At 52.5% G+C, this 11,201-nt stretch overlaps 5 protein-coding genes across 5 annotated transcripts; 2 read left to right on the plus strand and 3 right to left on the minus strand.

Annotated features, from left to right (window-relative positions):
* GLOTRDRAFT_122804 (UDP-Glycosyltransferase/glycogen phosphorylase) lies at window positions 1-3,174 on the plus strand. The gene is made up of 16 exons (XM_007871099.1): window positions 1-26; window positions 88-193; window positions 245-452; window positions 515-785; window positions 861-1,052; window positions 1,114-1,175; window positions 1,232-1,249; window positions 1,307-1,460; window positions 1,526-1,597; window positions 1,654-1,748; window positions 1,812-1,979; window positions 2,034-2,091; window positions 2,147-2,235; window positions 2,300-2,426; window positions 2,476-2,834; window positions 2,885-3,174. Exons 1-16 carry the CDS (start codon window positions 20-22, stop codon window positions 3,044-3,046), a joined length of 2,148 nt encoding a protein of 715 aa, XP_007869290.1. The 5' UTR covers window positions 1-19; the 3' UTR covers window positions 3,047-3,174.
* A 128-nt stretch (window positions 3,175-3,302) lies between these two features.
* Window positions 3,303-4,619, minus strand: GLOTRDRAFT_95770 (uncharacterized protein; the record flags this gene model as incomplete). The annotated part of the gene is given in 3 exon segments (XM_007871100.1): window positions 3,303-4,102; window positions 4,156-4,455; window positions 4,475-4,619. 3 exon segments carry the CDS (start codon window positions 4,617-4,619, stop codon window positions 3,303-3,305), a joined length of 1,245 nt encoding a protein of 414 aa, XP_007869291.1.
* Window positions 4,620-5,139: 520 nt separating this feature from the next.
* GLOTRDRAFT_132219 (uncharacterized protein) lies at window positions 5,140-7,046 on the minus strand (the record flags this gene model as incomplete). Its single annotated transcript, XM_007871101.1, has 4 exons — window positions 5,140-5,432; window positions 5,485-5,923; window positions 5,971-6,792; window positions 6,840-7,046. 4 exons carry the CDS (start codon window positions 7,044-7,046, stop codon window positions 5,140-5,142), a joined length of 1,761 nt encoding a protein of 586 aa, XP_007869292.1.
* Window positions 7,047-8,370: 1,324 nt separating this feature from the next.
* On the minus strand, window positions 8,371-9,036 carry GLOTRDRAFT_140541 (RBP11-like subunits of RNA polymerase; the record flags this gene model as incomplete). The annotated part of the gene is made up of 3 exons (XM_007871102.1): window positions 8,371-8,776; window positions 8,832-8,921; window positions 8,984-9,036. 3 exons carry the CDS (start codon window positions 9,034-9,036, stop codon window positions 8,488-8,490), a joined length of 432 nt encoding a protein of 143 aa, XP_007869293.1. The 3' UTR covers window positions 8,371-8,487.
* Window positions 9,037-9,540: 504 nt separating this feature from the next.
* GLOTRDRAFT_122807 (60S ribosomal protein L27a) lies at window positions 9,541-10,597 on the plus strand. Its single transcript, XM_007871103.1, has 5 exons — window positions 9,541-9,600; window positions 9,777-9,904; window positions 9,970-10,188; window positions 10,240-10,293; window positions 10,347-10,597. The coding sequence occupies exons 2-5, from the start codon at window positions 9,780-9,782 to the stop codon at window positions 10,390-10,392; spliced, it is 444 nt and encodes a 147-aa protein (XP_007869294.1). The 5' UTR covers window positions 9,541-9,600; window positions 9,777-9,779; the 3' UTR covers window positions 10,393-10,597.
* Window positions 10,598-11,201: the final 604 nt, after the last annotated feature.

The following is an 11,201-nucleotide window of genomic DNA, read 5'->3' on the forward strand; positions in this document are numbered from 1 at the left end:
TTCGACATAGAACGAAATCATGAGCGGTGAGTTGACCACGTGGCTTACGACCGGAGTCGCTGTTGTAGCTCATGATGGATGGGTTAGATCCGAAAGATACAAGGGTTTCTTGGGATCTTCAAGAGCAGGAGCACAGCGGACCTCCGACGCCTGCCGAGAGGAAGCTACAGCTGAGGAGAAAGGCTACTCGAAAGTGAGCCGCAGCACATCAATCCACGCGCTTCGTAGCTAACCAGCATACTAGGGAGTCAGCGAAACTCTCCTCAGTTTACCTCGGTCTGTCTCTGCGTGTCCGCGATCATGAGGTCGAATACGCCGTAATCGTCCACGATGGGATGGGTTCAGTCGGATCCGAACATGATATTCGCAAATTGCAAGGGGACGGAAAGCAAGATGTGATGGATCAGATTCTCGACCGGGCAAAGGAGTACTCACAAGCGCGGGGGCATAAGGTGCGCAGGGCGAATGCCATCACAGCTATTCTGGCCTAATTTCGTAAACCTACCGACTCCAGATAGAAATCTTGGCTATCTGCGGGCCGCTTGACGCACCGCTCAAAGTGCCCGCTGCAAACATTGACATCGATCGGGACGCCCCGCAATCGTTCCTGTCGCGTATCTGGCTGGAATTGGACGCTGTCCCTTTTGTTGTTAACTGCCGCGACACTCAATTCAGTCTGGAAGGCGAGGCGACGTTGGCAGTCGAGAAAGCGCTCGAATGGCTCGCGCCGACAGCGAAATCCATTGTCAAAGCCGGCGCCGACCCTCGTAACAGAGAGGTTCAAGGTACGCCCGCGAGCACTCGTCTATTGCTTCCCAAGGGATGCATGACTTCAACACTAACACGACTTCCCGTCATAGTTGATGCAAACGGCCGGATACGCCTGTACGATCTACATGAACAAGCTGCATTGACATCTCCCGGACTTTGGGAGACCTTCTCTGCGTTAGCCACATTAATCAAGCAGGCCGGGGTTAGGGTTACGTTCCTCTCCGCTACTCCTAGAGGTGGCGGGGTTGCTCTTATGAGGCACGCACTGATTCGGTTATGGCGTAAGTTACTGCAGTTGTACGTGATTATATACAAGGTGTTTGATACTGGATTCGTTGATAGGTCTCGCTGGCCTGGATGTGCACTGGTACGTCCCACAAGGAGATGCTTCGGTGTTCGACATCGTGAGTTACACATGTTTCGGTTTGCGACACATTTCCTGATATAATGCACATCCTAGACGAAACGACGCTTTCATGTGCGTTCAATTCCCCTGAGCCGCCTATGTGTGCCGTATTGACCAGTAGTTCCGCAGAACGTCCTGCAAGGCGTGAACCCGCCTGACGTGGAGCTTCGGGAAGGCGACAAACACATGTTTGAGCGCTGGACGGACTGGAATTACGAGAAGTACTGGCGTGGGCCTGACAATCCTGTGCGGGCTGACATCGTAGTCATCGATGATCCCCAAGGTACGTCCGAGCCAGGGGCTCGTCGACAACACCTCGAGCTGATTATATGCGCCGGAATAACATAGTGACCGCTCTGATACCGCACATTAGGCGTGACAGCCCGAAGACGAAGATCATTTATCGCTCCCATATCGAAAGTACGTCTGTCTCCCTCCTGAATAGACCGGTCGGTGGCTGAACCTCTGTTTCTCAGTCCGCAGTGACCTCGTCGATGCCGGCGTCCACCCACAGGTCGATGTCTTCAACTATCTCTTCAACTTCATCAAACAAGCCGATTTGTTCGTCTCCGTGCGTCGTCATGCCGTCCCTGAGCTTCCAGCTTTTTCGTGCTTATGCCGTCCACGTCGCTAGCATCCCATCAAGGAGTTCGTGCCGAAGGTCGTCAATGAGACCATGCCTGTAGTCTACATGCCTCCCTGTACAGATCCCCTTGACGGCCTGAACAAGCCCATCCCTGAGGAGATGCTGCAAGTCTACCGGCACATGTTTAGTGACTTGATTGGCGCTTCGACGGGCCAGGTATGCAGATATTTCGCGCCGCCAACAGCAATCACATAACCACTGCGCTGTTAGACTATCGATTGGCAGAGGGGTTATATCCTGCAGGTTGCCCGGTTCGATCCGTCGAAAGGTACATCTCGTCCGAAAGCAGAGGAAGTGAATGTGCTGATGCCGGTATGGTGTAGGTATCCCGGACCTTGTGGAGGGCTACAGGCTTTTCAGGGAGGAGGTCAAGAAGCAGGGCATGATGAAGAACGCGCCGCAGCTTATATTGGTAAGCTGCGCCCTCAGTCAACTCATCACGTTGCGCAAAGTTCTCATACATCTCGGAATTGTAGACTGGTCATAGTAGCATCGATGATCCGGATGGCACCTATATTCTGCATAAACTGCAAGACACACTCTGCAGCGAGCCATTCAAGGACATCAAGGATGATATTTTCGCTGTCCGAGCACCTGCCGAAGGTAAGCTCTCGTGATTGATTGACGAATGTCAGCAGGCTGACCACCGCAGATCGCCTTCTCGACGCGCTTATGCGCGGGGCGGATGTCGCGTGCCAAGTCAGCACTCGCGAAGGGTTCGAGATTAAGGTCACGGAAGCTATCCACAAGACTCGCTGGGTGATCGCCACCAAGGCTGGTGGTATACCCCTGCAGATTCGGGACGGCGTTGACGGGACGCTCGTTCCTCCCGGTGACCCGCAGTCCATCGCTCAAGCGCTGGTCAATTTCTACACTTCCGGGAAGGATATCAAGAAAACCGGTGAGTCGCGTGGTAATGAGACGGTCAGGCCCCTCGGTGGCAGGTGGGATGATCGTGGTGAGGGACCACGGGAGGAATTGTTCACTGTCGGTAATGCGACTATGTGGCAGGTATGCGAGGTTCGTCCTTCTGGTAGAACGCGAGGCTTACTTCCGTTCAGTACCTCTGGTGTCGCGTCCTCGGCTTGAGCACCGAGCACTGCAAGCACTTGCCCGAGGTACACAAGCAGCGTCTTGACACTCTGGGGCTGAATCACAAAGAAGATATACGGCAGCTGAAAGGAAGGAAGGTCTGGGATATCTTATCCGAGAGGAAACACTGAATATAGAGACATGATGGACACCGCTGGAAGAAGTGAATCACAACTGGAAGATGGGTGTATGATAAGAACAGTATGTTTACATATTATGCTAATAGCTAGTATTTATCAACAAGGTATGGAAAGTTCCGAGAGAAGCATATACAGAGTGGTATAATGCTGGATTGTGGGTACAGACTGATATGTATGTAGGTACAAACAGGGCAAGTATGAGCCGTACCCATTACAACAGAATCTTTCAGCATTCCACAGTCGGTGGCTATTGTGGCCAAGATAATGAAGACTTAGGATGTTCAAGGGCCCGGAGGATATCATCCATGATATCTTCATATGGGGCGAAGGCTTTGTTGAACTCTTCCTGTGTTCTTGGTGAAACCTCTGTCTCCGGAGCTGCAGATTTGGAGGTGGAATATGCTTCTTGAAATACTTGATATAATGGATGTGGAGCAGGCCTCGGATCTTTTCTGTCGGCACTCGGAGAAGTACTGGATGACCTTGTGTGGTCCACTTCCCTGGAGTGGTAGGCCAAGCAATGATTGTCAGCTTCCATACCATCAACTCCGGAGCCCACATGATGATCTTCGAGCTGAGTCTGTGGGAGCTCTGGTTTCTCCACAACACCTGCATCAACAAAAGCTTCAACAACTTGGTGATATTCCTGTGGATGCAAAGTCTTCTCAACAGCCATAAGGAAATCACGAGGATTGACCCGGTAGTTAAAGGATGGTTGCAAGGTTGACAATTCAGTTTCTGGCACGGGTTCTGGTGTTGTGGAGTGAGATGGAGTAGGCAGTTGAACATGATGTGTTGTCTCTGATTCGATGACAGGAGAACCGCCAAATGCATCATAGCCTTGTGCAGCAGGAAGTGGTACAGTGAGCTGTGGTGGCTCTTGCGGTTCAGTCTTGACAGGAACACTTTGCTTGATCTGGATATAGATCCGTATAGCCTCAGGACTGATGTCGAGTGACTTTCCCAAGTACTGGATTTGCTCAAGGGTAGGTCTGGGTTCTGTAGCCAGGAATAGCTCCAACCGAGCTATAATATCCGGGGTGTACTCTGCAATCAAATGTCAACATCACAATGACGCGGTCGCGTCCAGTCTAACTCACGAATTTGCTGATGCTGATCCATGCCACCATATGTGGCCCCACCATGTCCATCCTGGGTTGACGGCCCAGCTGAAGCAGAGTGCTCATTCCGAAGCTGCGACGCTGCTTTCCTCTTTGCATTAGTCTTCTTCTGATAGAAGAAGTGCTTAAGCCTGTCGTCGGTATACCAGTCGACACCCATCGCGGCTATTTTCTGCAGCATATCATCTCGTTCCACCGCAAGAGGTAGAACTTGATTCCGGCGCCAATACTCTGCATGTCCCACAATCCCCAAAGCATTAACTAACGAATCAAGGCGATCTGAATAGAGGCACTTCACCATTCAGCAGTTTGTATGCAGGTGGTGGAAGGCGCTGCCTGCTTTCTTTCTTTAGTTTTGGCGCCTCGGCTGCATCTTCCACGATCATTGATACGCTGTCTGTAGGCGCCTCCGAGGCAGGAGTGATTGAGTTTTCTGACGACATCAACGATGGCCGCGAGCGGGAATGATCTCGAGCACGATGTGAGACCAGGTTTTATGGATGCAGCCGTGGTTCGAGCAGAGGAAGCTAAGTAGTCGCGTCAACTTAACGCCGCTGCATTGACAACTGCCGCCATTCGCTGCACCCATGTCCAGCCATGTCCTCGCAAGAATATTGGGCGAGCAGTGTCGCGGACATACAATGGTGCATCTTTATATAGAGTCGGCATAATGTCGCAACTCTGCCATGTGTAAGGCCGCACAGCATAAACGTGCGGGGTCTAGGTTCAGCGACTCTGACTACATGCAGTAAACGTGTCCATAGGATAGCATACAGATATCGTCACAGAAATACTACAGCAAGCGTGATAGGTGGGATTACATACTTCCAAGCAACAACAACTCATCCGTGAGGATCCGTGCCAGCGTGATAGCTGCGGACGAAAATATTTCGAGAAAAATACAACAAACACGATTAAAAGCACGAGACCAAGCAACAAACTAAAAAATATGGCACGCAACACTTACGCAGCAGAAGCAGGAGCGGCCGTCTGGGGTCCCTGGCCTCTCTCCAGATCAGGAGGCAACGTAGGGGAAGCTGCATTGTTGCCTCGGAACGATATGTTTCGGAGGAATGCAGGGGCGGTGATCAGAGACCCTCGGGAAGCGGGAGCTGCAGCAGCTGGTGGCAGCGCGGCGGGGATAGAGGGTGAGGTCTCAGCGGGCGTGTCCCCGCCCTCCGTTGATGTCGACGCTCGCTTATCCATATCCTTGGACGCAGGGGGTGCGGTTGTGATGCGGAGCAACGACGTGTACGCTGCGGGAGTGGATTCAACTATGGCTAGAAAAAACAAGCGTTCGATACTCACGTTGTCTGCAGACAGGGCAGAACCATCCCTTGGCCTTTCTCTTCCTTCTCGGCGTAGGTTGGGGTGCAGCCGCTTCACTGACAGGCGCACCGGGGGCACCGTCCCCTGCACTGCCATCTCCGCTTGCAGCTGCACTCTCCGTATTGCCAGTAGATTCCTCGTTGTGCACTATGGCACCTCCCGCACCAAACTCGACCATGTTGATCGCACATTCCTTGCACGCCACTAAATGGCGACACGGGAGCAAGACGACTTCGCGGGGAGACGACAAGCAGACCAGACATTCAGACGAAGGTTCATCCTCATAGGACCCAGGCGCCGGCGCCGGGGGGTAGGTGTGAGTAGTGGGAGAGGCGGTAGGTGCAACCGGTTGCGACGGGGTCGACGAATACGAGGACAGCCCGTATATCTCGTGCAGGTGGAATGTGTGAGAGCCAATCTACATGCCATTAGATACGAGTCACCACGAGTCCAACAACTACGTACTGTGGCTTCGCGCTTGACGACCTTCACCACCCAAGGTCTCTTGTCTTCCTCAGCCGGGAGGTCGTCGACCTTCACGGGGGGCGCGCCGAACCTCACAATGTGGAGATACGTCACCTGCTCGTTCGCAATATCCAAAGGCTTCCCCTGTTCGTCCAGTGCGACGAGCTTGATGGCAACCCTGACGCCCTCGTTGTCAGAAGCGTCGCTGCCGTGCGCCAATTCCTTGTTCTCCGACGGTTCGGCGTCCGGAGTGTCAGGGACCGTCGGTGCCGCGGGCTGCGCGTCGACGACAGCGAGCGCAGGGCCTGCAACGGCCCGCTGGGCGTGCCGCTTGCGGAAGGGGAAGGCTGAGAACCGCCTCTTGCGTTCCGTGCTCCGCGCCGACGTGATGTCGGCTTCGGCGGGTGGTGCGCTCTGGCCCTGCACGTCTACTGAGGACGCCGACGGGTCTTCCGCCGGGCTAGTTGCGTTGGTATCCGTAGCACCGCCGTTCTCAAACCGCGCGAGCTCCAACATAGCCCCGTCTTCGTGTTTGAGGAATTTGCCAAACCCGCCCTCGGTGACGCTCTCGAAGACAAGGACACGGGCAAAGCCGTCTTCTGTGTTCTTCTCGTTTGCGAGCGGGTGATCGGACGGGAGAACGACATAGACGTAGATGCCACATTTGGGGGCATCACAGTCGTACTCGAATTCGAGCCCGTGGTGGTGCTCGGGATCCAAATGTGTGGGATCATCTGAGCTTTCGTCCTTGAACGGAGTAAGTCTTATGGTGGGTCGTTTGAGGTTTACTAGAGCTTGCAGCGTGGTCGTCGGTTGTGAGGTCTTTCAAGGATAAGAGAGCCGCAGTAATACAGTAGATTGTCGCGCACCTGTTTGCTCTTCTCCACCCAACTTCTGATGACCTCCGGAGTCAAGTCATCAGCCGCCGACTTCCTCGATGGCTGCTCCGTCCACGCTGGCCCAGTGCTGACGATCCCAATGTTTGGCCCGAACAGCGTGCTCCCTTCCTTCTGCTCCTTCTCTCCCGCAGCCGGTAGATTCGGAAGCAGAGTAACGTCGACCCGTCCCTGCGCCATCGCCGTCGCTGTCCGTGAGGTGGTCGTTTCTGGCCTGGCTACGAACGGGGCGGCATGCAACCGGCGGGTGCGGTTCCAAGAGGAGTACTGGCTATGATCTGTGGGGCGACAGAGAGGTCAACCGCAGCTCGTAGAGAAATACCAGCACGTCGGGCAACGCAGAGCAGCACACGATCTCACACCCACGCCCGCACCCAACTATAACGATTCAGACTCCCGCCTGATAACCAATGGCCCGTGAAACATCCGAGGGCTCGCTTGCTGCTCTGCGCTGCCGGCTGCAGACACTTACACCAGGTCGCAATAGTAGACATCACAGACAACCAATGTCTGCTAAGAATCGGAAGGTAAGCTGTGGGAGTACTGGCGCAGCAATTGCATACGATGCTGCTGACCGAGGCAGGCTATTATAAGGTGGAATCCGTCACCATTGCTCGGAGTCGCCGGAAGGATTGGAATTCCAAATGCGCTCAGTGCGCAGGACCCTGAGTACCGCATTCCCTGGTTGAATAAAAGCATGAAAACATGAATGTAAGCAATTAAAGAAGACTTGGGAGGACTACAAAACCAGCAGTGTCCAAAGACGTCATTCAAAACGAGCTAAGCGCACAACGTATTCACTCAGCCATGGAAAGCGACGTCGCCCTATCACCGTCACGAGCTGTACAATCGCTAATAAATTACAGAACCGCCGTGAACTGCAGTCAAGTAGTCAGAGAGAACGCAGCAGTAGAATTTTTAGACATTGCGTGCTTCTATGTATAAAGACAAAAAGCAGATAAAGTGGGTCCACAACCGTTGAAGGAAGTTCGACATATCTAAATCGGGCACCAGATTTACATATATGTACGTTAGTACGGATAACATATCTGCCTCGCATTTCCGTTGCTCATTGGGTGAGACGGTTTGTTAATGACGCTTGAGGGTTGAGTTACTGCAAGAGATCTGATGCTAGTGCCTCGTATCTTACGCTGTAATCTGTGTATTAAATAAATATGAAAGTAACTGCACCATACAGTGTGAACGCAGTATGCATTACGAGTCGTGCACTTAGTTCATAGTTTGCTTCTTTCCGAATACCTACCTGATCTCATCAGTCCAACCACAAAGCTGACTGCATGCTTGCAGCCAATCTATATTACAGGAGATGTGGCTTGTCCGTCGAATCCTGCCGATCCGAGCCACCCAAGGGCTGTTTGGGGTCCTAAGCATAAGAAGACTGGGCCCAGCGACGTGGGAGGCACAGCATCCTAACCGGCAGAGTCGGCAGAAAGCCAAGTCCTCGAAGCCACCGCTCTCGGTAACTATCAGGAAGGCAAGAAATCCGCAAAGCCAAGCAGCAGACGTACTGCACTACATTGCATAGAACTAATCATCAGTACAAAACAAGTTACAGTAAACATACAAGATACAAAGCACGAGAAGTGACCCAACAAACACCTCAGAAGTCCAGGTAATCTCGTCCACCAGCCCAAGTCGGTCCACCTGTCGAGGGACCGCCGTACGGGTCCTCCGAGACGACAGCGCCTTCGACGTCCTTGAAAGAAAACTCCCGCTTGAATTTCGCTTCCAGCGCCGTAAGCGTACCAATTAATTTCGAACACGCCTGCTGCAGGACGTCGGCCGGCGTGATGGTGCCGTCCGTTTGGATCTTCAGGATGAAATATGGTTGCAGGGGGTGAGGGACCTTATAACCAGCGAAGAGTACAGAGGGGGTCGCTAATAGTTGACTAGAACAGGTATGAGATGAAAGCGCTGACGGACACATGATATGTGTGAACTCACGAGCGAAGCATGTTCGCGAGGGTGTGGTCCTGCTTCACGACTTTGATAGTTGCAGCGTTAGGGATCTTCGTGTCCTCAATGATTTCAACCCTACATAGAGACAGCACCTAAGCATCGACATAGACAAGGAGTGAATGGGACCACTGACGCACGCCTTTTCGCCGTCCTCCAGCACAAACAGCTCCGAACGGTTAGGGGCATTCATAGTGGAAAGACAAGCAACTATGAGCAAGGCGTTAGCAACAACTTCGAGATACAAACAGAACAAGGCTAGGATCATATAGCAGTTGGACTAAGATTGTCTCTCCATTATGCATAAGCACTCGGCGGATTGACAGATTATGGTAGAAGTTCTAATCATTCGAAAGGAGGTAATTCCTTAAGAGTACTCACCCTATGCGACCAGAGGCGACTGGGATTAGATATGTGGCCAACCCATGGAAGAAACGTAAGTCAGTACGCGTCTCACTTCAGGCATAAAAATGGCGAAAAATGAGATGTCAGAACACGTGTTGAAATCATAAGGATCATAGACAATAAATATCGGCTCAAAGGCCCATCATTCTGTACAGCAAACCGAGCCATTACGACGCGACTCACCGTAAGGATATCGCGCAGAACGAGGACAGCGACGAAGAAAAACAAGTGTGGCGGGAGAGGTCACACAGACGTCACGGCATGCCGAACGGTCGGAGATTCAAATTCCGGTGAGAGTAGCCGGCCAATCTCGAGAGTGTATCCATTCGACACCCTCTTCGTCCTCCTCAAGGTGAGTTATGCTCGTTTTCCGCTCTGCAACGCTTCCAGACGACTCTGCACGACCTTTGAACGCTGTTCGTTTTTGTTCGGGAGCGAGGGGTCGAGTTTAAGGCGGTGGATGCGTCGGACGGAGCCCGGATGCGTTGATTAGGACGAAGTGCTGATCGACAGCCTTGCCCTCGTTAGAAAATGCCCACCCGATTCTCCAACACTCGCAAGCACCGTGGCCACGTCTCGGCCGGTCATGGACGTGTGGGCAAGCACCGCAAGCACCCAGGCGGTCGCGGTCTCGCCGGTGGTATGCACCACCACCGGTAAGGAGGATTCACTTTATCCTGTACCTGGCGCGGAACTCACGACGTCTCGTGTATGCGCGCAGTATCAACTTCGACAAGTACCACCCTGGTTACTTCGGTAAGGTCGGTATGCGCCACTTCCACCTGACCCGCAACGCACACTGGCGCCCGATCATCAACGTCGACAAGCTATGGACGCTTGTGCCGGATGAGGAGAAGGAGGGCTTGAACGAGAACTCGGAGGTGGTCCCTGTTATTGACACGCTGCGTCACGGGTACGCAAAGGTTCTGGGTAACGGACAGTGAGTTGAGCTTCCTGGTGTTTTTGGCCTGCTTTGCCTAATCTTGTTCAGATTACCCAAACTTCCCTTCATTGTAAAAGCACGGTTTGTCTCTCAGATCGCGGAGTATGTGAACTCGGATCTCCTTCACGTTGCTTTCACTCACTGTACTGCTACAGGCGGAAAATCAAGGAGGCTGGCGGTGTCGTTAAGTTGGTTGCATGAGTGTTCTGCTGTCATTTGTCTCATTTCTCTACCATCCTACGGCATACAGCATATGTTTTACTATGACGATTCCGCGACTCGCTATGTCATGCTTTTTACCGGCAAGTTGTGTGAGCGTCTGCTTACCTGGCGTAGGTATTCCGCCTGTCGCCCAGAGGCTCTCCAGGAATGATACTGTTCGTTAATGATCATGGCAAGGTTTGCTGTGGATGCCGGAAGTGGAGAACATCACTATGCTATAGTTCACTCTCAAGGACGAGCGGAAGTCGCTTTCTACCCAATAGGGGAAGTCACGGTGCTCGTTTTAAGGACCGTTTTAGCCTCGAACACGAAATCCGTTTTAGCCTCGTTTCTGCAAAACGGCTCTGGAGCCGTTTTGCACAAATCGCGAACACGGTTTTCGTTTTAGCTCGGCATCTCTCGGCATTTCAGTTTTAGGTAAGCTCGGAGTCGCAAATCCTCTTGCCATATCTAGGCTTAACTGAAGCCTTGGAGAACTTATGTCCCCTCCCGAGTGTCTAGTTTGTGCTGGGAAGTGACAGTGTCCTTCTGTAGTATATACCAAGTGTTTAAAACCATCTCAACTTAAAGAGTGCTGTACCTTAAAGAGGAATCACGGCTCTACATTGGAACTCCGCCTACAGTCAGTGGCTGTAAACGTTGTGTAAACGCGTGCTTGAACGAAGCGTTGAACTGCCCACAAAACGGATTTTATGTGGGGTGGTCACGGTTGATTTCGGTTTACGATGCGTTTTAGAGGTCGACAACGAAATGCAAAACGGACGCTAAAACGGCCTTAAAACGCCAAC

This window comes from Gloeophyllum trabeum (genome assembly GCF_000344685.1).
Source record: "Gloeophyllum trabeum ATCC 11539 unplaced genomic scaffold GLOTRscaffold_00013, whole genome shotgun sequence".
NCBI classification, from domain to species: Eukaryota; Fungi; Basidiomycota; class Agaricomycetes; order Gloeophyllales; family Gloeophyllaceae; genus Gloeophyllum; species Gloeophyllum trabeum.